Source organism: Anomalospiza imberbis, chromosome 6, assembly GCF_031753505.1.
Source record: "Anomalospiza imberbis isolate Cuckoo-Finch-1a 21T00152 chromosome 6, ASM3175350v1, whole genome shotgun sequence".
NCBI classification, from domain to species: Eukaryota; Metazoa; Chordata; class Aves; order Passeriformes; family Viduidae; genus Anomalospiza; species Anomalospiza imberbis.
Window position 1 is genome coordinate 26,787,057 of NC_089686.1, and position 26,450 is coordinate 26,813,506.

Consider the following 26,450-nt stretch of genomic DNA (forward strand, 5'->3'; position numbering starts at 1 on the left):
TTCAGGTGTAAGGATGCTGATGAACAATTTAAGGCTTGTATGTATGTCCCCACTGCTTTGCTGTGTCAAGTTCAGTTGAAGGCCACATGCTAATCCATGACTCTGTGGGGTCAAAACTCCACACTGGACACAGAGAACTTTGTGGCCCAAACTCTGTAAGACTAATACTCACCCTTGAGGTTAGAGACAAGGGTACATAGGAAAGAGTTTTTCCATCTCCTCCTCCCTTTTACTCTATCAGTGGAAGGCTTAAAAGCACCCTACACGCAAACTTCTAGCACAGAAAGGAAATCCAGTTGAGAGGAGCATCTTCACCTCATTGATGTACTGAGAGCTCATGTTTATCCTTCACCATTTTTAAATTATTTCCTTGCTGGTCTTTCCAGCACTCTTTTATAAAAAGCAGGTTAGGATATAGAAAGGGATCACCCTGATATCTACCTGCTAGCAATCAGAAATCACCAGATACGAACAAGTGCATCCCCAAAACTGCACACATAAAAGTACAGACAAAAGGAAATAATGAGAGTATTGTCAGATTTTTATAAACCTTAGGTGGGATCTTGTCTGTTTTACAAGAGACAAGTAGTATGATCATGTTATGAATTCTAAGTTTTGGCTTTAAGTCAAAAAAACGAGTAAAGACAGCAGTTTTATGTGAAAAGAAACTTTCCAACTCATAACAGTTACATAAAGGACATAAAATCAGGATTATTTGTGTGGCCACAAGATAATAGGTTAACAAAATTAAACTAATGTTAGGGCTAGATAATTCACCAGTACAGTACCAAAATTAGATAAAACTGTTGACATTCATTTTTCAAAACTTTACATCTGAGCTGTAGCCAATATTCACCTGTAGCAGGCTGACTGGTTTTACTATATTAAAACCTCTGCATCAACATCCACTTCTTTAGTAAGTTAAAAAGCATGCATATATACATACATATTTCAATATATATTTCAGTAACCAATCATGGACATTTAATTCCCCGTATGTCTTTTATTTACTACACTCCATGTTTAATAATTTCATCTAAATATTTTCAGAGAAAGCTGTTCCAAGTTGTTTTCGTTTCTCTGAGGTTTCTTGATCTCTTCTTCATTCCCAACTTGCACAGGATCCATGTGACCAAGGGCTGTTACTGCAGAAACTCAGGTCACACTGTCAAGTACTGAGAGTGGAGCCTTCAAGGGGAGACCGTAACACCTGCACTTTGATAGTGCAACCTGGGTTGTTTCTACATGCTTCATTAATTGATTGCACTCAGTGTCAGTTAATTCAAAACTTACTACTCCATGATTTCTACTTCAGCAAAACTCTGCTAAAGCAATTTAGGAGCCCCTGACAATTCTCACCAGTAGCAAATCTGAGAACTCCAGGAATTGATGAGAACAGTCACTTTGCCCTCCCTTCACTTCTTGAGTTGTGAAGCAAAAAGATCTGCAAGAACAGATAGATTGTGGTACCATAATTTTGGGAATATAAGCTACAGCTACACTGCAGAAATTGGTCAGTCACATAAGCAGCCAGAGGTACTCTGCAAATCACAGCTTCTAACCCTGAAGTACTGACATGGAGTTGTTAGCTAGACTCACTACAGGATTTCCTTTCCACCCTTTCTCAAACTCAAACAGCTTCTAAGTAGAAGCAACAAGTCTTTTGTTATCACACTGTAACACTGAAAAAAACCCACAGCTGCTGCACTGCAGGCATTTAGTGAAACAATTTATTTTTCTATTTTCTAAATCACACCAAACAAAAATCAGTAATGATTCAAGAATACTAAACCCTATTCGGCAATATAAAAGCACTAAGTTGTCTGCTGGGCATCAATGACACTTAGTTCAGCAACAAAATGTCAGCTCTAAACACACATGCATTATTTTCTACAAGGAAGATAAGAAACATATGGGAAACAGCCATAAGATGCACTAGCTACACACTTAGGAAAGAAATAATCAGTAAGGAAAGGCAGGAAGTGTTCAGTTCACTAATGATGACAGATTAACTTCATCCCTTCCTGACGCCATGAATTAGTTGAAGGACTGAATCTGACACAAGTGATCACTGATGTTACACTTCAGTTCTCTGGGATAGCTACTCATCAGAAACTGGAGTCTGATCAGTGCATTATGTATCAGTCAGATCCAGTAGAGCTGCTTTTTGATAAAGCAATCTAAATAACTGAGATTTGCACACTGAGTAAATTACATGTAAAATGAATCCCATTTGAGATTAAAGTGCTCCAGTATCTGAATGTGATGCTATATATATATATATATATATATATATATATATATATATAAAATAAAACCTGAACAGTGTTCAGATTCGAAGACCATCAGGAAGGTTTTGCAGTTATTTCTGCACCAGCCATATGACTCAAGATGTTCTGAAAAAACTTAAGTAAGCACAGACACTGCAAACATGAGAACTAAAAGCAGTACTACTATCAAAGCTGTTTATCCCATATCATTAGCAGAATCATGACCAATAATGTACAACTCTGATGACTTAAAGCTGACCTTAAAAGCCCACAGTTTTCACTTCAGGTTAAATTTATTTTTCCTGTGGAATTCTTAAAGAGACCCATGAGAGACAGCCTCCCACCCAAGAAAAACTTAAAACACACACTGCACTCTTACTTCAGCATGATTTAGTGCTGAATTTAATTTGTGTCTGTGAAAGATAGGGTGCTTTTGCCTTTAAAAATTTAGTAGGCAACTAAACTGAACATTATACACAGTAAGCATCTTAGTATTTTATTCGTTGCATCTTTTATACAGAATAAGCTCCACTGATACTTAATTCACTGCAGTATTCTCCTGATGTAGCAATAAAAGATTACATTATAAACAAAGAACAAAATTTTTACTTGAAATTTTTTTAAAATGTGTGCAATTTTTGCAGTTGACAAACAGCATCACAATTACTGAAAAAAAAATGAAAGAAGCACATAAACTATGGCCTGTTTTTTTAATCTCCAACTGATAGTTTTTCGATGTTTATCATAAATATGAGAAGCTAAACTCCAGCAACTAAAAATAAACATACCTATAAATTCCTAGCAACCAGGATTCAAATAAAGGAGAAAACATGTAACAACAACAAAGTTTCTTTTCACTTAAATTGACATCTGTGATCTATTTACACTATATGAGTTCAAATTCCACAAGATCATGAAGGGTAAGGATTTTTGAAACAACCTGTTCAGCATTAGTTAAAATGGCACTTCTGTAACTCAGGTCTGGGATTGTAGAATTGCTAAAACAGTGAAAGACAATGCACTGCAGTATGTCTATACCATTATAACATAAAAAAAAGAAACTACTCCATAAAGTGTCACTGAGATGGCTCAATCAAAGTAATATACATTTGTATCTTTATCAAGATAGATATTATGGTAAAAATGCTCACATTAAAAAATATAGTTATTATTATTTGGATTTTCATTCAAACTAGAAGGGTCTACATGAGCCAAAGTATGAGGAATTTGGATATAATAACATGCTTCCTCATTTTATAGCACTAATAAAAATAATAATAGAGAAAGCTCTATTAAAAATCTTTAATAACCAGTTTAATTTCCTAGTATATTTTAAAAACTTTACTATGTGGGTGCATGTGCATGCATGTCTGCATAAACACACAAACAGATAAAAAACCTCAAAGTGTATATATTACACATACACACATGTCCACATTCCTGCATACAACAGTTCTATAATGCAAACAGTATGCAGGGACTCTTCCATGTGACAAGCACCGCATGCGATGCTTTCTTATTTCTCTGTTTATCCAGTAAATATAATAACCCTTTCATATTTGGCTGAATGGAAGTGTTGAGATTCTTTAAAATAATAGTGATTTAGCCATTTAGCCACAACCTCATATATAAAGAAATGGTACTGCAAATACTGCTGATCAAAAGATCAACATGAAAGTTCATAATGAAATGGAATGTAAATTATTCTAAAAATTAGTATCCAAAGATTAGTTAAATATTATGGCAAAAAACTTGGAATTTATAGAAAGTTTAAAATGTAATTCACATTACAAAGACTGGAGATACTTTATAGATGGAATTTTTAAATATGGATATGACTGACATTTATTCTTAAGCTTACTTCTAATAGAAATAGACTTGTTTCCTGTACAGGTGATGCTTTGTCTATGCCATATACAGTAGAAAAATAAATTCTTTAGCAACCTAGAAATAGTTTATAAAACTCTTGAAGTTTCATTTTCTTTGCTAAACATGCCAAGATTAGACTGAAAACTATAAATAAGAGCTGTATAGACAACAGGTAAAGTAGAACAAGTTAGGAATACTACAATTTATAGGACAGACTTTATTGTACTATTAGTTCCTGTGTGCTTTGCAATACGAATAGGGTTGACTTTTCTTTTTTGTTTATGTTTTCTTAAAAAAGATAATTACTTGCAAGAATATAACACAATATCAAGATAATTTATAATATACATGTACTTCAAACAGCAGCCAGGTTTATGGTATCTTAGTAATCTAGGAATGATAATCCAAGTCATTAGAAGTACAATACCTAGGACATAAGTGGGAAAGGCAATTTTTATTTTGGGAAAATGGAGCAAATCAATCTCTTAATAAAAGCCTTAATTCTCAAAATCATCTATTTACTATAATACATACAAGACGATCTTAAATCTTGTTATAAGTGAAGATTACAACAGTGACCATCATAAAGCTTTTTTTTTAAACTACACAAAACATTCTAGCAGCTGAATGAGCCAAAACCTTCTTCTTTGCAGACCTAAAAAGGTACATTTTGAGCATGAAAGAAAAAAAGCTGCTATGAAAAGTCTCACAGGTAGTGTTTATCTATGGTCTCTCCTTTGCTACAATTTGTAACCTTCTAATTTTTTTTACCACTATCAAAATATTTAACCAAAAGATTTGTTTAAATTAAGCAGCATTCTTTTACAGCAAAATTTGTACCAATATAAAAGTAAAATAAATGAAAAAAAGATAATTTAAAAATATGGTGAAAAAAAAAAGGCATTTGAAATTTTAGTACAACATACCACAGGAAAAAAATATGAATACAATTTCATGTGATTTTATATATACACACTCCAAAGAGGTTAATTGTCAGTACCCAAAGTATTTATTGCCATGTATTAGCAATTCATTTTTGTATATCTTTAGAGGGTCACATAAAAATAGATTTAAAGAATAGATTAATTGAAGTCCTAGATTAAAACATTGTTTGGTTTAGAGAATTTTACTACAACAAAAATCATGTTTATGTATGAAAAGTTATATAACCTTTTATGAAAATGTCATGAACTATTTTCTAAACACTAAATGTATTCCCAAGTGGGAAAAATTAAAATATCTAAAATATATTAGATTAAGTTTACAAGACCATCAGTGATCTTTTAAACATGCAGCTGTTTACAGAATTAACAGTTTTACAAAATGTTTAGTTCGGTAATGGAACATAAAGAAATAAGTAGGCAACATCAAAACTTTTGTACAATATTTGAAACTCACTTTTACAACAAGCATGTCCTTGGTATTGTGCTGTAAGAAATAATAAGCAAGTTCACCCACCCTTAAAATGTCCACAGGTTTACTTATATGTAAAGATGGATGGTGAGGGATCGTAAAATTCTCGACAGTGCATTTTGCATTCTTCCATAAACCGCCCTAAGCATAAAGTCACATAAGTAGCCAGGAGATTACAAAATAAACTATAGTTGGGCTTTAGTTGTTTACACAGAATGCCTGAATGTGAAGAAATTTGCCAAAAATAGCATGTTAAATAACAAAAACCAGCCATAAAGCAGGCTGTAAGCACTGAATGTTTCATAAATGTAATTTTTTTAATCATTTAATTTCTATAGAAAAATTTTTATTCACAATATATTGTGACAAACCGTCACAGGAATGATATAGTGATTGCAATAAGGTATCATGCAGCAGCAGCTTTGTACTTTATAGCTATTTTTGCTTTTAAAAATTAAACCTCTCCAGTCATGCTTATCACATAGTTTTTATCTGCAGCGTGTACAAATGAGGAACACAGTACGGGATATAACAAAAAGATGTCCAATCAGCTGGATGGGAATTAATTTTCATAAATATGAAGTACATTACTGTATCCTGAAACATGCATGTCTATAGCTTGTCTCTACTGTCCAGCTCCAGGCTGCCTGCAATCATCATCTGTCTATATAATGCCAAGAGGGTCTGCTGGTAACTGCGACTGTATCAGCTGAGGCTGCAGCGGGGGTGGCAGCTGCAGGGGTACCATGGGTTCCACCATCTGCACTGGGTTGGAAGGCGGCGGCTGACAAGCCACTGGGTTGGGTGCTTCTACAATCTCCCCGTTGTAAAAGAAAAACTGACATTGTTGAATGAAGGTCTCTATAACTGATTGGTGGATTTTGGTGGTAGAAAGAAATTCTCTGTTTTCAAAATCAGGTCTCATCAAAGTAGGCCAGAAACAAATCGATAAGTTATCAGCAGTCATATAGTTGGTCTTATATTGCTGACTAACCCTGAAATGAGAATGATACACATAGAGTGAATTAAAACCAGTATGCAATCAACTAGAAATATTCTTGACTATTTTAGGTGATTATGCAGAAGAAAATTTAGAAGCCATGTCATTTCCAGATTTGGATAGCTAACTAATAAGAATCTGATTATGCTTTTAATCAAGAAAGAAATTCAACATTCCACCAGCATTTTGAACTGACAATAATAAACAAACTGAAACAGGTTCTTCACCTATTTATCTAAATTCACTATTGAAATACTGTCACCAAACAAAACCAAAAAACCTTGAAAGGATAACAAACCATCCTGTTATCAAAATTATAATTTAAGTAAATACCTACTCAGAAAAACAAAATGCTAGAAAGAGCCAGGGTCTTCTAAAATATTCTGCATTCTAAACTGACATCACAATTTTATCTAAAAGTAATTACTGAGAGATACATGAAAAATCATGTGTTAATGCATCTGGCAAACACCTAAGATATGCATTCAGCTGAGAACATACATTTCCTATATTACAGTAGATATCACAAAGGTAGCAGAACTACAATTGTAGTACAATTGTGTAGAAATAGACAGAAAATAAAACTTCAGAAATTTGTCAGTTACAATTTTGATGATTAAGAAGAGCAGCCCACAAGAATTTCTGACAGCTGGCTGTAGTCCATAAACTGAAGAGCTGTGAAAGCCACAGTAAACACTAGAATTAACACTATAAGAAAATATATCCACTCATTTACAATGCATGTATAATGGTAAAGATAAGTATAAAAAATAGTGTGAAGGTATACAAATACTGCCTCTCAATCTGTTTTGAGTAAGTTTGGTCCAAAGGTATTTGGATCCTATTTCTGAGTGGCAGTAAAATTCATTAAAAAAATTAATTCATTTATAGATCAAAGAATAAATGTAAGCTACATTTTGCTTAGCATTATTACTGACATGCTGTATCCTCACAATCATTAGACTAAATAAAGGAAGTAATGGGAACGTATGGCTAGAGGTGAGGAAAAAAAAAAGGCATCGCACCTTTTCCCCAATAACAGCTCACAACCAGATTAAACAAAATGAACAATCAACTGCATTCCCTCCTGTGCTTCAAATCTACCTTTGCTTTTACTTTACCTTTTCTAAGAATAAACAAAACCCTACCAAACCTGTATATTGGTCTCCTACCAAACTTTCTCTAACTACTTTAGAATCTTCATCTAAGAGCTCAGCAAGTGCTCATTTACCCTCTATGTCCACTGAAAATTAAAAATTATTTGTCTCTCTTGATCCTGAGACTTCCTCCACTGCCAAGTCTCAGGAACTTCAGATTGTAAACCCACTCTAATCAGACTTTAAAAGCTGTACACTGGTATTTTCCCAGACTTCAGAAGCATATTATGCCATATTAGTCCGTATGTATGAAAGGTCTTGTTAACAAAGAATGTGTATAAAACACAACTAGTATCAAAAAGCCCAAGGTCAATCCAGCACTATCTTGTCTTACAAGCACATTTATGCTTACAGTTAATTAACCACAATTATTTGAAATGCTCAGAAAGGTGCTTATAACATTAATGAAAAATTCATCTCACTATTGCCATTTATTAAATTCTCACGGTTACTGGTCTCAAACTGTGTGGATAATACTTGTACTTTTTGTTTCAACAACCAGGTCTTGTGCTTGTGGACACATCAAAATAGTATAAATCACCAATCATTACTAACTATACAACAATAGCATATATTTTACTGTAATTACGTAGGATGTAAAAACAAAGCATCTAAAACATTAGCTTCTGATGAGAGTTTTTTCATCACGTAGAAGACTGCTTTACCTCATAAAATGAACAATTCATTTGGCAAACAACATTTCCATTTTAATTACATACCAGCAATATTTTACCACAAATTAGTCTCTTAAAAACAAATACAGACTGTCAAGTTGCCTTTAAGATCCTGTACACAGCTGTATCCACCTCTTTCTATATATGCAATTGCTTATATCCAAGCAGATTTCTTGTTGAATGGAATCTAACTACCTAACACTGCAAATGAGACAAAAAATTACAGTCTTCCTTTAAGAAAAAATCATTTTGTTACTAGCAACCTGCAATGTAAATCACACATTACTAGTAGAGAGAGGACCAGACCAAAAAGTTCAATGTACATCACTTATGTTCTCCAGTAAATTCCAAGATTAGTATGTTTCATTTGTTTGTAGATATACATACATCAGAACCTACTCAGGAATTTTTTGAATTATGTTTAGCTCTTTTACTTGCAGCAATCCAGGTACTTGACATTGTACTTTCAGCTGTGCTATGCCAATAGGTGACCAGATGAAGACTTTTGACAGTTCCAAGACTGCCATTCTTCCACAAAAATTTCTATCAGATTGATTAAGAATTAACTCTTTACATAACTAATAACTGTGTCAAGTCTGAGATGTTTCGTTTTACTTTATATACTTGTAAGCACATCTTGAAGTTCTGTAATATGGGCATTTGTTCATTGCTATGGTTTTATCCATTTTAGGGCTGAATTTGTATTGGACAAGAGAACAATGGAAAATTTGATCCATTTCCCTGAAAAGGAAAATGGACAACTTTATAAAGGTTAAGCAAGTTGAACATGTGATGGAGAGAAATGTAGAAGTAGGCACCTAAATTCCAAAATCTTACACGTTCTGTGAAAAGTCCAAATCAAGAGTATCTACATTCTCCCTGCTGACAAAGTAGGAAAGTTAAAGGTTCTTATTTCTACCCCTGTACTACAAGCTCAATTAGATCATTATAAATATCTGCAGAAACACAAACAGTAGTCCAGAACAATTAAATGTCATTAAAAGCTTATATATGTGTCTATACACAAAGTTGCTTGGCTGAAAAGTAACATTGCACAGAGAGACAAAAAAGTCCTGACAGACAACAAACTGAGCAGGAGTCAGCCAGGTGACCTTGTGGCAAGGGCAGCCAACAGCACCCTAGGCTGCATTAGGACTGCTGCCAGCAGGTCAAGGGAACTGATCTTTCCCCTCTAGTCAGCACTGCAAAGGCCACATCTGGAGTCTGAGATCCAGCTCTGGACTCCCCAGCACAACAGACATATGAACACACTGGAGTGAGCCCAATGAAGGGACATTAGGAAGATTCTTAGGAAACCAAAGATCCCTCAGACGAGGGAAAGCTCAGGGAAAATCTTATCATTGGTTGTAAAGAAGATGAATTGAGACTCTTCTGAGTAGTGTTCAGTGACAGGACAAAAGGCAATGGGCACAAACACCCACAGGAAATTCTCTTAGCATAAGAAAACACTTCTTATTGTGAGGGTGACTGAGCACTGAAACAGGTTGTTCTGACAGACTGGAGTCTAACTTCTTGGAGATACTGAAAAGCTAACTGGACACCATCCTGGGCAATCTGTTGCATTTGACTCTGTCAAAGCAACGGGGTTGAACAAATTAATCTCCAAGGATCCCTTATAACCTCAACAATAATACAGTTTATCTCGTTCTGTGGATTTCAGAGAATAATTTCATTTTAGCTGAATAAGAAGCACAAGTAAGCTGCTCTTTTTCTGTCTTTTTAATGACAATATTCTACATGTAAAGGCACAGATTATGATGTGATAGATGCATATCAATACTGTTTTAGTAAATACAGAAATAATTTTTAAATATAAAAACATTAAATTTTGTGGAAGAAGCAAAATTTAAGAAGCAAGTGTAACCAATTTACTGTTACTTACAGCTTTGTTCTATATTTAACTATTCAGCACAGGGTTTGGGCTCTATATTTTAGATTTTGATTGAAGGTAGCCCTGTTTTGGCTGGAGGGGGAAGGGGGAGAGGGAGAAGAGGGTATTTAGGTCAAATTACTCAAATTCCTTAAAACCTAGATTAGTCTATGATTTTAATAGCTATTACTTCCAGGGGAGGAGGGTCTGTAACAGTTATAATTAGGTGCATAATTATTATTAGGTGAAGTTATTCTTTCAGGCTTTTATTATGTACAGCATTTTTTTAACTTTATAGAAGCAATAATGCCAGATAAATATATGTCAAAGATATGTGAGAAACAAACTTGTAAGGCTTTATTAATCAACTGTAACTCTTAATTTCTTTTTCCACATTTTCAATTCTAGTAGAAAATTCATTGTTAAAAACACAACCTTTTTTGCAACTGTTACAACTTAAACAAAACTGAAAAATACCAAACCTGTTTAGATGTGTTATTATGTATCTGAAGACATCATAGTTCACTGGGTGGAATTTCTTCACAATCTCTTTTAACTCGTGTAGTCGTTCTGTCTTATCCATGATTTCTATAGAAATAAGTGACATTTTCTGACACATCTAGAAAGACATACTGAATAAAGTGTTGCTAAGTCTTTTTCCTAGTATAGTGGTACAGGTAACCCACAGAGAAATATCAAGTGAGAAAATATTTAATAAAATTCTTATTTCCATAGAGTAACTTTTTATTATAGAGTTTGTCCTGGTTACTCTAAGCACACTAACTACACCCACTGCAAGTTTAACTAAGCACAAAAAGATTTTTCTGAATTTAAGCAGAATTAGTTATCGCTGTTCAGCGAATAATTACTTGACTAACTTACTGCTGGCTTGTAGAATAACAATGTGACAGGGTCATTTCTTGTTAGAGTTCCCTCTGCTTGCAAAATGTTGTGACGAAAGACATCCACATGAGCTTCTTAAACTTCACAGTTATTCAAATAATTTAAAAATTACAAATAGGGCTGGTGCAGCTATTTTAAATATGCTGCCTAAAGTAGAACAGGGATTCTTCACAGGCCCAAAGGACATTATTCATGCTTCAAACAGGAAATAACCAACATGTGGGAAAGAAATATGAAATAAAGCAACAATTTTATTTAAAAAACAGCAACTTATGCTGTGGATCCATACATTCTGCAGAATATGCTTCTAATCAATGATGATTCATATAAAAAGGACTATAAGTTCCCCTCTATTACTTGACTGCATTGATAAAAAGAACTTTGATCTACCCTAATGCCATAGAAAAAGTTTTAAATCCAGTCCAGTATATCCCAAAAATAAATTTATAGTGTTAATGGCATTTTAAAACAGTAATTACACTTATATTCTAAGCTATTTTATGTTTTGACTGGAATTTAACTGTTATAGTTGTAAGAAAAAATAAAACCAAAGTAACTACACTAAACAAGTAATATGCTTGAAAAGCACAGCAGAAATACCAAAAATAGCTATTTACAGATATTATCAGAAAATACTACATTTCTAATGGGCTCTATATTAATCAAGTCCAGGCCCACGCCTTAGGCTTACACCATTGCTTCCATGTTTTGAACAAAAAATACTTTGGAATACTGTACATGACAGTCATATTCTGTAAAAAAGCATGGTGGTCGTTTGTGGAACACCTTGCTGCCAATATGAGACACTAATTTCAAAGACAGGAATACTATGAAACATCTGAAAAATGTTTGTAAGGCAAAGATATAAGAGTTCCAAAAGAATTTGAAAAAAAAATCTTAGTGAATTAGAGAATTACCATAATAGATGTGTCTGATTTTTAAAGTCTGCTTTGAATGTAAGAATTCATAAATTCAGGGGGCTTTTCCCATTAAACAATTGCCAAGCTGCTCCAAGAGCTTTCCTCATTTTTATCACTTAACAAGAAATGGAAAAAAGTAGATATCTCCCAATTAAATTTTCTAGGAAAACGAGAAATAAGATACAATATTTATTTTGAAAAATAAGTGTATTACATTCATCTCATCATATGTAGTTCTTCTAATTTTAAAATATATTAAAAAATACGTGTGTCTAAGGAATTTAAGAAATATTCAGTGCAGATAGTCCTTTCAACTTACAATGAAGTAAAAATTGAGGGCAATGGAAATAACACAATTAAATCACGAAAAGGTTGTTAATTACTTACTCGATGTTTCTAACAACTCTTGATGCAAAGAGTAAGGAACTAATGGATCTGGCAGATCTGCAAAAAAAGCTTTCAGAGCCCCAGCCACAGCATTCACTGTTACTCCCATTGATTCTAGACTGATATTATGATCTGCAAAACAAAATTTTAAAAAAGCAGTGTAAGTAAAACCTACTGTTATCATTCCTTATAATACTTTATGAAGACAAGAATTTATTCAAAACACTGAAAACTAAAACTTAGCTAAATGATTATTAAATTAGGAAGGAAAAGGTGAACCTATTGACAAGCTGCTATCACACCAACCTACAAAAAATCTAATATAAGAAAATCTGACAGTATTACAAAAGAGCAGAAGATCAGAAAACCAAAGTTGTCTAATTCTCCAGGACGACTTGAACAATTTTGTATTTGTCATTAACTGACTAATCAATTTTGCTCAGTAAGGAGTTATAAATTCTATTTCCCAAAATGCTGCTAATCAGCAAAGCAAAGCATAAAGAAACAGAACATTTATTTTCTTTAACATCTAGGAGATGTTTTACTATTTTTCACAGACTCAACTTCATTATTAACATTCAAGAATTTTTAATAAATATTTACATTTTAAAATATAAACATAAATTGAACAGCCTAAACTTCCAGTCACACTTCATTATATTCTACAATGACAAAGGCTGTGTTAGAAATTTAATAATGCGTATTATTCAAGAGAGATTTCACTAAAAAATTACTACTTGTGGGGCATAAGCAGAAGTGAATGCCTTAATGCTTACTGTTAAAACAAGGAGCAGCTAAGACTGCACTTAAACTCTTTCAAAACTTCTAATACCACTTAGATAATATTTTAACAGCATTTAAGCCAGCTGCAACAAGATTCCCTCCCCATCCTTGGAGCGTCACTGGTAATAACCTGGACTATACCAATACAACCCACCAGACCATTAAGGACACACTGCTATAGAAGTTGGTTTGAAAGTGCAATCCGTTTATATTGCACTGTAATAAATCCAGGGAGAATTCATGTTCTGTTTTAGCTTTAAATAAAAGAATCTCTGATTACCTTGATCAAACTGTTTTTGAATGTTGTCTTGATCTGTTTTATTCCCACTAACACGGTACAGGCCTTCAGTACATAATCCTTAGAAGAGGAGAAAAAATAAGTATTAAAAAGCAAGTTTACATACTATAAAACAAAGCAGAACCAATTATAACTACTAATTCAGAAATCAAAAGTAGGAATACATTTCTTAAATGCCTAAAAAGTTACACATTAACACATTAACCTTTACAGCAATATAGCCATTGGGAATTGAACTTGGCAAAAGCCACCTGGATGGTCAACACCCGAGGGTCCATCAATCGAGCTGGTCCTGCCCGGTCAGAACCCTTGCACACAGCAGATGGAGATAAAGTCCCTGTGGTATATACGAAAGGTATTTTAGGAAAGACTGTTTGGATTAATCCCACCTCAGGCAAAGACAAACCCATCCCTGGGTTTTTGCTCAAGGACCCAGTTACACTTGGTGGGTAATGCAGAAGGATGGGGGAACCCTTTGTGTACCACAGGGAAACAGTCTTAAGTGAGAACTATATGTAAGGTTTCATCATGATGCAGATGGAAATAGAAAAAGGGGTGGATAATGGCCGAGACTAAGAAGCAGGATGTTTTCTATTGCCATCTGTGTAGCAGTTGTCTTCTGGGCAGTTTTCCTTATCTCCTGTTAATGGGCCCATCAATGTCTTGGCACATGACTCAGAGATAACTCCCTCCAGGAGCCGTTTCTGTTGTACAGGTGATCAAGGACCCGCCGCATGACTCAGAATTACATCAGCCCCTCCCAGGGGGGAGGAGCTAAGCATTCCCACCTAGATATATTCTGGGATTTTTGGACAGAAAGGCAGCCTTCCCACAGGTTTCCAAGAGGAGACAGCTGGGATTTCCACTGGACGACTACACCTTTTCTACAGGACCACTGCTCCCACAGAAACCACATCTGCCACTCCAAGAGGACTGCAGCCACTCCAATTTAGACTGCTCCCAACATGCTGGACAAAGGGGTGACAGGTTGTATTCTGATTTTGTCAGCGGTCTTCCTTTTGTATTATTGCATATATTTTGTTTCTTTTCCATTTTCCGAATAAATTGTATTTCTGACTTGGAGTCTCTCACTGGTTTTGCTTTCAAGCTAGAACAATGCTATAACACACTCCTGTATATGACAAGAACTTAATCTTCCAACATGCTTTCCCTTTTACCATTTGTATTTCATAAACTTCAAAACCATTTCTCCTCACTTCTTATCTAAGGTAAATTATCACATCATTTACAAGTCTTTCTTTAAGGGGGGGGGGGGGAGGAAGGAGAAAGGTGTTAGGAAGCAAAGGTTCCCCAAGCTTCTCATTATTACTTTGTTTTACCGCACACTACATTGTCATTGTAATTCCATCAGCCTTTCAAGGTAAACATTGAACAGTACACCTTAATTATGCACACACACACATATACACACTCCACTCCAGTGATGATGCTTCCTACCACATTGCTATCTTTTTTTGCCCACAGGTACTCACTGAATGAAAGAGTCCATCCTGATAATCACACCATTACCCAAGACAGTTTTCTTTTTTAATTTAGAACCTAATAAGTAATATAAATAATTTATAATTCCTTAATTCTTCAAGTTACCTTTATGGGTGCAAAATTATCTATATATTAGATCTCCATAACACTACATGGGTTTATTAAAAATTCACACGTTTCACAGCTTCATGAAATCTCTTTGCCTTTTGCCATCATAGGCCAATAACTGAATGCATTTTAGATCTTCAGATCAATACTTAACTGTTCTGTCATACTACAATCCACTGAATGTGTCTTTTAAGTTACCTAGAAACATTACCTATTAAAAATCCTATGACAATGTTTGAAGTACAAAAATCACTTTAATGGTTCATACAGCTGGGATATTTTTAACAATTTCACATGACTCTTCTAACTCATTATTTCCTTCTTAATGTCTCAACCACTCAACATGTCTCTTCACTGGCTGCATCAGGGCTTATTTAGTAAGCATTTCTTCAATAAACTTTCATGTCCATCATTTAGCTTTCCAATTCCATAGCTAAGAGTTTTCCGCTTGTAAATATACACCTGAACAGTCCTTTCAAAAAACCTGAGCCTTGTTCACTGATATCCTTGAACACCACTAAAAGGTAGAATTTGGTGGCACAGAACAAAAACTGTGATTCAATGACTTCCACATCTTGAAAGGAGCTTCAAAACTGCCTTCAAAAAAATGTCCCAAATGTGTTACATGTGATCACAGCCAGAAACACTTTACATTCCTCTTCCAGAAGCTGTAAATAAATACAAAAAACACTGGTAGATAAGAACAAGCTATGATCAAGATTCTCTTTGTCTAGTATGAATGAATTCTCTGTTGGAGACCCTATAGCTCCAGGATAGTCTTTGTTTTATCCAATTACTATTCAATGTCCTTCTGCACAAAGGAAACTGCACGTGCTGCAACAGCACATAATAAAAATTATTATTTTCCAATGCTTTCCAATTCTGAGAAATGCTGATCCAAACTGCAACCAGTATCAAAACTGTGTGTATAGCATAGCATTATGTAATAGCATGATTTTTCTTCCTCCTGAAGACTTACTCTCTTTTTTTTTTTTTTTGCTTGCTTGATAGCAAGTACAGAGAGTTTAAGTTTTCAGAGAGCTGTCTATGATGATTTCAAAGCCTCTTCCCAAGTGACAACAGCTATACTAACATTTAGACTGCTAAAAAGTCAGAGTGTCTAACAACACCCACAGCCAGGCTCCGCTATCATGTTCTGTCTGTGTCTCTGATTACATGGCACAGTCACAGCAAGTCCATCTCTCCCAGTTCAAATCCTTCCTCTACAGTGGCCAATGGAACTTTTCAGGACTCATTCTCCACTACAGTAGCTGAGACTATCATTCCCACACTTACCTTTATAAATTTGGTGATCTGTGTATTTGTCTAATTTTATTCCATGGATTGATCTGGTGTACCTCTTTTCAACTCCTATGCTACAACACGAGACTAAAGGAACTGCCAATTTACTGATCCAAACCAGTAATTTCTATGTACACCTAGAATGTATATAATTACCGAGCAAAGAAGCCAAACTAAGTAAGAATCTCACACTAATTTTACTTACATAAAACATATTTAATATGTCCTTATCAACACTGACATCTAAAATCCCATGACATTCAATTCACACACTGAAAACCAGAACCAAAAATAAGTGTTTTACTGCATCTTATTAAAAAATAATTTATAGCATATTGAAATGTTCAACAAACAATAAGCAGTGTAAGGAAATAAGGAGTACTTTTAGAAAGACCCTTACAATAGGAAGCTCTCCAAAGCTGAATTAACCTTTCTATAATTTACACTAACATATTATTAAACAAGGTCTCAATCATTTTATGAAGTGTTACTCAAGCCAGTATTTTATGGCCTGCCCATTTCTAAAAGGAATACAAGACTACAATTAATATTACACTATGAACATGCTTAGGACAAGGCAGGTGCATTCTTTGCTTCATTAAAAATGGGTGATAACTGAAGCATTGTACCTTTCCAGGCAAATAGCTGTTTGGTCACTTTGGGTCTAGAGAACGCTGAGGGAGTAAGGGGACCAGCATAACTATTGTACATACCCTGGCACCTTGGTCCTACCTGCATTGCTTAGGAATTATCTATATAATTCCCATGATGTTTCCTTTGAAGAGATACCTCATTAGCAATACAACTCAAATGCACAACATGTGTTTTATGAATATTTCAAAACATATTTGTTTACAGTTTTCAGTGATTCTCTCACACTACTAAATTAATTCATGTACTCCTCCCCTGTCTGGTAGTCAGTCTTCCATTAGGAGAAATGATGATGCCTGTTTTACCCTCTTGAGTTTGTTTCCTCTCAGTTGATTAATTCCAAAGTTATAAACACAGACTGGTGTACAGTTTCCTAACTACTGAAACCTATTCTATGCCAGTTTTGAAGTGATCACAGAAGGAATTCTCCGGAGATCATCTAGTGCAACCTTCTGCTCAAGTAACAGTCAACACTGAAATCAGATTTGGATGCTCATCTAAACTTCCCTTTACTATCTCCAATTTACCCCACAGTCTCTCTGGATAACCTGAGCCAGTGTTTTAATAACCTTCAGAGCAAAAGTATTCCCTTTCTTTCTAATCAGAACCTCCCATGTTAATGGCATTGTACTTCAGTACTTTAGCCTGGCTGCACCTTATCAGTAATCTCCTCATAAGTATGGGAAGCCTCTTCTGGGTACCTCCTCAGCATCTTTCTCTCCAAGCTGAATAAACCCACATATTAGAACTCCAGGCCCTGACCCTCTTTTGCTAGACTCAAGTTTGTCAACATCTTTCTTGCAGTATTTCAGAGGATGTCTAATGAGTGTAGAGCAAAAATTAGTGACCACTTTTGCTACTGTAGTGCCTGCCCTTTCTACTGGGAAAATCCAATACAGAAGGCATGATCAGCCTATTCTCCACCAGGACCACAAGACCCTTTTCATTAGCACTGATACGGACCCAGTCAAGTGCTCAGCATGTACTACTGCAGTGGATTAGTCCTTGCAATTCTAGCTGAATGGCCTGGCATTTGTCCTTGCTGAATTCCTTCCGGTTCCTACTATCCCATTCCTCCAGCTTGTCTATGTTCCCTTCAGCAGAAGCCCTCATCTTAAATACATTAACCACACCACCCACTCTGGAATCACTCACTAACTAGATGAGGGTACAAAATGTGTTGTAGAGCTATTCAAACCAGAATCACGAGTAACAGAGTCACGGCCTGTGTGCGTTTTTTGCTAAACATAAAAGCTTCATGGGCAGTTGAGTCAACTTAACTGAACAATGTGACTGAAAACAATGGTCTCACTCCCCACCTCACCAATCACTGCTTCTGTCCTTCCCTTGCTCCTGCTCCCTGCCTTGCACTTGTTTTGGCATGTATTTGACTCTTACCTTACCAGCTGTAATACTACACAGCAGGACTTTTACCATTTTTGCTGATACAGCTTTTCAGAACAGTGAACTCTACTGATTCAGAGGCATCTGACAAGTGCCCAAAATGAAAAGTGACAGAAATTCATACACCAGGCCAAAGGGGTGTCTGGTTCTGTTTTCTCTGTCCAACACAACAGGTTTCTAAAACCCTCCAGCTCTTCCAAGCCCCTCAAATAAAAGGGGAGGTAATCCATCTTGAATTTCTGGATTTTCAAGCCACTAGGAATATATTTCAATGATGTACCTGACTTTTTTACCACAACAAGTACTGCTGACTCATTTTCTTTGCCTATTTCTGCCAAATCTCATTCTCTGGAGACAAAACTTTGCCTTATCTATACTGTCAGAGTAAAAATCGAGCCTCACAGCAGATTTAGCATGAAAGATCATGGTGTAAGCTAGGTTTGAAGGAAATTCGAAGAAGGCAATATTCTTTTACTTGAATTACCTCCAAAACTGTAAATTTCCCAGCATTACAAAAATGGTCTCAATATCAAAATCAGTAATTATTGTACATATACGAAGTACACAATTTTTAATTTCTCTTACAGCTCTCCATAGGAATCATGTGAGATAGCACATTTAGCTCTGTCAAATTCTTTCCTTGGTCTTTATTCCATTCCTTGTCTCACAAACTGAGTAACTAAACTATTAAAACACAAATTATTATAATAAGCTTCTCTTTGCTAAATTATTTAATGTACAATTAACACTATTAATGTTATCAGTTTTCTATGAAATCTGGAACCTAAAATTTATAATTTGGTTAATGGATAGTAGAAGTACATGGATAGCAATATTCTAAAAAAAAAATTTAAACATTTGAAAGCTTAGAGGGGAAAAAAGCCATTCAAATACTGATATTAAAGTTGAATATCATCAAGAACTATATGTACTCAACAGCAAAACTGCTAATATCTGTAATATTAATTTGATGTCTTCTTTCTTGGTAAAACAGAATGAAATGTAATCTATACCAAACTTTTCACCAATGCATGAAGGAATACAAAAAGTAAACCAAAAATGCAAAAAATTACTAAAATATTTTAAAAAAACCCTGATATGCTAATAGTATCAGTTAGCATAAGTCATCTTGCCTGAATTATTTTAAGTTTGGAAAAACTTAAAAATCAACAATGATAGGTGTTGACTACTACACAAATAGTCCATGGAACTGTTCATCACTAAATCTGAGGCATGTGTAACAGCATAAAAATATTACCAACAAAACACTCAAGCTACAAAGTTGGCATAAATATGTACACTTTTCACACTAACAGTTGGACATTCAATAAATATTCTTCCATTATACTGCAATACAAAATTCAAACCATATCAATATTTTGTTGAAGACATTAAATTACCCTTCAGAAATCTGTTCCTCTCTGTCACAGTACTGAATATCTACCTTATTCTCTCCAAAGTAGCTATGATAACTCTTAGAGAAACACAGAACTCAAGCAATTCATACAGCGTACTTCAAAAAGTATCTCAATTCTGCGACCTATATTTAAAAAAAAAAAAAAAAAAAAAAGTTGTACTAAGAAGGTAATGGTCTACATTGGATTTTCTTATTTAAAAATATCAGGTAATCTTTCTTCTAGCATATCTTAGCATAGCACCATTACTTGTATACAAAAACAACCCCTACAATTTCCTTAAAAATCAAAACTCTGGTTTCTCTGCTAAATACATTTTCATAAACCTAGTTTACAAAAAAACAATACACTTTAGAAGTTCATTTCAAATGATGCAACAAAACTAAGTTCTCTTCAGTCCATCAGGAGAAAGCAAAAAACAGACCAGAACAACTGTATCATCAAAATACTCTTTTGGAAGGCCATAAACAAAAATAGCTACCACTGACAGTCAACTGAAATAGCTGTCCCAATGGGCAAGTTACAAACTGATTTGCAAAGGATGTGACAGAGGTAAAAGCACACAAATATCATACATGTCACTAGTGACAGGAAAGTACTCATATAGTCTGTAAAAGGTTACAGATAAGATCACAATACCTTTACCAAAAATCAGATTTTTTGAAAACATTATATATTTATACCAAGATGTTTAGTGGAAAACTTGGTAATTCACCAAGTTTTCAGGCAAGTTACTTACCTGAAAGGAAAAAAAATCTTTTGATCATCTTGTTCAATGAACCAAGAAAGAGCTCTGACAACCAACCAAAATATTACTCATCCTGCTATAATTACAATGAATTCAAAAATTAAAGGCTTGGATAGAAAAAAGGTTTTCCTATAATCGTGGACAATGTAGAAACACAGAAGCAAAGCTTGTTTACAATATTTAGCAAATCTTTCTTCCTTTCTTATCCAGAAGTGACAGTAGTATAAAATTTAAGATGTTCTCACATGGTATTGCAATTTGTTTTTAATCAATAGATTCCAACAAAACCAAGTATTATGTGCTATTGCTGCTTCGTACTCTCAGTACCAGTGACAGTGCAGGCAGCTGTGAAATGGAGGCTCTAACACATTTACAGCTTCCCAGCTTCAGATCTACTCAGGCATTAACCTAAGTTAATTGCCCCCCAGTTTCTGCTTCCAACACTATCAAAAAGATTACAAGGGGATTCAAGCTCTGTTTCAAGAACTAAGTGGTTGGCTCCATAAAGCTAAACCAGTTTAGAATAAAGCTTTTTGCTGAAAAATACTAAAGAGGAACACAGAGATAATAACCTTCACCTACAGGCACAGACTTAGGATCTCTCATCTTTACTAGATCACCCTTTACCTTGACAAGAACAATATGGCTTCTCCTTCAGAAAAAAAAATCTGCTGATTTTAAAAGGCTAGAAATTTAAGCTCCTGAATTTATTTTAGTTTTTCCAAACGGTCCCTCTTCTGCTGATACACACTTTTTTTTGTGAGGATATTCCAGAACATTATGGTAAAACAAAAATCTGATGGTATTTTCTGCATGTGCTCAATTCTTTAAGGTTTATGGTGGAGCAAGAAACTTCAAAGACACTTTAAGGTACTATTCTCATCTAGGCATCTGAAATACAGAAAACTGTTTTTCACACTGAGTACTTTATAGCCTCAGTCAAAATTTAGATGAGAGGGAACAAAGCACTGCCTTGTATAATTTCATGAGACAGAAACAGAAAACATTAGAAATTAAGATTAGCCCTTGAAATCAAGATTAATCACAAATTCAGCCACAATCCAAATTACATAGGAAGGAGCAGAACACCATGAAAGTACCTGAAGAGGAAACACTAAACTATTATATGCTCTGTAAAAGAAATATACAGATTAGCCAAGTTGGAAAAGACTGCACTTCTTGATTAAGAAGACAATGATAATAAACACTGGTATTCAATGCAGTCCAAACTGACAGAAGACTAACTTGCTATGAGACAGATGAGTACTGAATGACTCCCCAGGGCCAAGCAGCTTTATCATACAGGAATGGTACCATTCTGAACTCCAGCCTGGAGCCAATAGGTCCTGACTTGCCTTGTGCAGACTGATAATCTCCAAAACTGTGTTTGTGGAATTTTCTCAGTCCCAAAGTCAATGATGAGAGTCTATCCCAGGACAGGATTTGAAGGCAATGCAAGTTAACATTCTTTTCTCTCAAAGGCAACAAATACATTCTATCAGAACCCTGCCTGAAACTCAAATACCTACAGCATATTAATTCAATATAAATATAATACACACCAGAAAAAAAACTCCCACAGCCAAGTATGGAAGCTGAAAACAACACCAAAGCTACTTAGAAAGAATCCAGAGTAGGAGAAAGAAAACTGTAATACAGATCAAAAGCAGAGGTTTTGTTCTAAGTGCTTAACAAAACTAGGAAGACAACTAGTGTCTTCACAGTCACGAACTATACAGATGGCACAATGTTTGCCCAGCTAACATTCATGGCCAGAATTAAAATTCTCCAGGTGTACAGTAGCATTCCGGGATGAACTAACATATAGTAACCTAACAGAAAAGTTCTGCCTTCTGAGTCACCCCTTTTGAGGTGACCCTATATTTTGAACACATAGGCAGCTTAACCCAACATCTTATTTTCCCAAGACAGGTCATGAGAAGAGATGTGCAAAACCTTTTGGCTGGCTGGTTTGACGATTACAAGGTTTGACGATTACAAGGAAAAAAGACAACAAATAATGTTCCCACACTATTATAGTTCTCTCTCTCACCCCACAAGCCAGTGAAAATCCTTTGGGAGAAACACTTTTTTTGGAAGTTCACCGCAAAGGTAACAATACTTTTCAGCAAATAAAACTTCTAGAACTGGACTTATAAATTCATTGTTTGAAAGTATTCTTAAAAAGTGGAACATGCTCAAACTAAGTTCTTGCTAGATTCTACAGACTCTTGAAATTGGTCTTCAATACCAGTCAATATCTGTTTTATACAGCTATGCATAGTAGCTGTACATAGCCACTTTTAAAGAACACCAGTGACAGTGACTCACCTATAAATGATGCTGGTTTGTTTTGGGTTGGGATTTTTTTGCTACAGAAAACAGCAAACACAACATATATCTATTAAACTGCCTAAACCACTCAATTACTCCTTGCCCTTCTTCCTCCTTTCCCATTTTTAACTGGGTGAGGTGGACAAAGCAAAAGCAAGAGGACAGAAAATACAGCTCTTACCTTTAATCCACAGAAAGTAAAGGTTAAAGACAGATCTGTACTAATATCTCTGACTTCAAAAGATCAGTGCCTGAGGTTTCACCTAATTTCTTTATTGCAATAATGCAGCATGTAAGTCTTCAAAAACAGCTATGAGGCTTACCACCTGTGGTAGTTATTTTGGAAACACTATTCTTACAGATGGCAGCAAAACTGAATTTTACTGTAAAAAAGAAAACCCTTTAGTTTTATTCTTGCTAAAACTGCTACTCTCATCTAACAGTCAAAATTGTATTAGAGATCTAAGCAAATTTAGAAAAAAGATGGTGTTTTACGTTGCACTAAACAATATTCCCTTTGCAGACACACATCAAAAGATGGTCCTACACATGCTTCAGTTCAGTCACCCTCTCACTTCAAATACAGCAATATAGCATTTATAAAACTTCAGATCAAGCAGGATCCACACACTAGCTGAAAACTCAGGCTTACAATCTTTAAAACAAACAAAAAAAGAATCCCCCCAAAACCCCAAACAAAACCCAACCACAGATCACTCCCAAACCTCCAACAAATCCCCACTCCTAACTGTAGTCTTCTGTATGACCAGCAAAATCGTCCTACTTGCATCATGGTCACACAATAAATAGGCTGAAAGCAGGGACAAACACACAACCAGAAAGCCAGGGAGAAAGGAGAGAGAGAGAAAACCATACTGTGATATTTCACTTTAGTGTAAACACATATATATGTAAATATTTTACATTAAACTGGGATATTACATCTTCAATAGATTAACATTTTGCATGGAGAATTACACAGTATTTAGAAAATAAGTGTTTCTGTCTCTGCAACAAGTTAAAATGCAAAATTAGGTTTACCTTCAAAATCAAGAAAGCAAGCAGAGTAATCATACCAAGTCAAAAGCCATTTCAAGCACCTGTTTTCTATAACTGGAAAAGGTGGATTTCAGAGCTTTTAAATACATGATATAAAACACAGCGGCAACAGTGAGACATGTAAGACTGGACTGCCATTGGGTTAAAAGTCATTCGGCACTAGAAAGAGATGTAATTTTTTTTAATTACAGGGACCATGTTAAACCTCAGACAATTGTCAAAAGGTAATTAAGTATTTGTACAAATAAAGTCAAAAAACCATCATCACATATTAAGCATAAAATTTACAAAACACATTCTACTTTTTAAATGTGCCTAGCCCACAATTATTTATTTCTAGGATAAAATTCTAAAAGTACTTTAAAACAGAAAATGAGAGGTATTACTCATTATGCAAAATGGGAAAGTCTTTGCTCTAACAGTCCTCCTATCTTACCTGTATCTTCAATGAATTGCACACATTTTTCAACAAACAGAGGTATTGGTTTCTCAGGTGTAACCAAATCCTGTAGGGGCATCCCAAAGTAATTACTTTCCCAGTTTCTACGGATTGGAGGATTGAATGTCTTAGTTTTCTTTTTCGGCTACAACAAAACAGAGTTATTTAAGTAATATTCAAGCAACATTTTAACCAACTCATATTTCAATCATTCAGTAAACACAACCAACCATATGATAAATCTATCAGATATTAAAATTCCTCTACAGCAAACTGAATGAATAAAAATTAAATGTACTTTTAAAATAAGAAAGTACTTGACTATAAAGTAATTATACATTAGATAAAAAGCACCCAACTTCTGAAAGTTTTGATCCTTGTTGTATTACATCAGAACAGGATTAACCAATATATCAGTAACTGAAAGACCACAGGAACAGAAGTAAAGACACCACTTGCTGTGCTGTGACTTGTTTAGAGTCTTTCAGCACTGCTCACACGAACCACATCTGAACCACACCTCTTTAGAAACTGTCAGGATAAAACTCTGGTGTCATATCACCAAAACAAAGTTGGTGTCTTCTGCATATACTTAAAGATACTAAATAATCTTTATATTGCAACTATACAAGAAATATGACGGTGGAAAATGACTAACAAGCAATCAAGTCTTGAAGTTAAAGTTGCAGGCACTCATACTAAGCATGAATGCTTTGTTACAGGCACAGGATATTAGCCAAAACAAGGTTTGCATACAATCAAATCTAAGATGGTGAGTTGGATATGGAATTTTCCTGGTTTTATTTTTTTTTTCTTCCACTGAGAATGACTTTTATCAGTAGAACTGATAAATCAGCCTTGGATGATTACAAGAATTGTATAGTATCAAATACCATAATTCATCTCTGAATACTGATGAAAATATAAATTACATCAAAAGTATTTACTTAGGCAGCATCCAGTTGAGATGAGCAACAGCTGAAAGGGCCGAGCTGAGGCTAAACGATGTATAAAACTCAGTGAAAACATCTTTGTCGAATGTTAAATGAAAGATCGTTTCAGATATATGTATTAAGGCAGTAAAGAAAGGAAAAAAACTCAAATATTTTTTCCCCTGAGGTGTTCAGTGCACATCTCCACCATCACAGAATAAATGAAGCAAGATATACTCAAGACTGTATATTTAAGATCAGCAAGATAGAAAAAGGCTCTGTGTGTCTCTTGGAAAGCAGTCGGGTAAAAGGAGTAATAAACAGGACTCTACAGAAATTTTATGAAAATTACGAATATTATCTGTGTAGAATACCTGGAAATAGAATGAAATATGAGACACAGCTACAAAAATTAGAGTAAAGAATGCTCTTTTCTAGTAATTGTCCTGCTTTTAGAAAACAGGTTGCAAGGCACTGCCATATCAGATTTGATATTATGCACACAGCAATGCAGAAAGGTTCCTTAGACAAACTCTTTACCTGAAAACAGTTTAATCCCCAATTTGCAAAGCGAGAATTTTTTCTAAAGAACTTAATGAAGCATAAAGAATGAAAGAATAAAGAGAAAAGGGAAAGAGAAAACGCCAACCGCCAATCCTTTGCAAACTGGTGTAAAGGCGGAGTAGAAGAGATGACCACTGCAAGACTATTCCATAAACATTAAACTACAATTTCACAAGGCAGGTACAACAATAAGTTTTTCACTATTTCTCATTATGTATCATTATGAATTTTGTATCTCTCCTGTACATTGTTTATTAAAATATCTCTCTCATTATTTTCCTTTCTTTTAGGGTGTGTGAGTGCATAAACTCTCCACTGACAGCATAAATCAAATCTCCAACAAACACTATTTACATGATCTTCACAAAAAATAATTCTGTAAATTAAAAATAAAATTTTGAGGCTTTAATAAAAAATAACATGCTA

General features: G+C 34.8%; 1 protein-coding gene across 3 annotated transcripts in view; it reads right to left on the reverse strand.

Annotated features, from left to right (window-relative positions):
- Window positions 1-2,740: 2,740 nt before the first annotated feature.
- The window catches only part of ARHGAP5 (Rho GTPase activating protein 5), a 46,299-nt gene continuing 22,589 nt past the window's right edge, over window positions 2,741-26,450 (reverse strand). Inside the window, exons 4-8 of one of the 3 annotated variants that reach the window (XM_068192960.1) lie at window positions 24,526-24,673; window positions 13,548-13,625; window positions 12,485-12,616; window positions 10,757-10,862; window positions 2,741-6,547 (exon numbers count right to left, since the gene is read on the reverse strand). In XM_068192960.1, coding sequence (XP_068049061.1) covers window positions 6,217-6,547; window positions 10,757-10,862; window positions 12,485-12,616; window positions 13,548-13,625; window positions 24,526-24,673 — 795 coding nt within the window. In that variant the 3' untranslated portion in view covers window positions 2,741-6,216. Of the gene's footprint in view, window positions 6,548-10,756; window positions 10,863-12,484; window positions 12,617-13,547; window positions 13,626-24,525; window positions 24,674-26,450 lie in introns of those variants that run through there. The other 2 variants (XM_068192961.1, XM_068192962.1) reach the window with 2 other exon arrangements.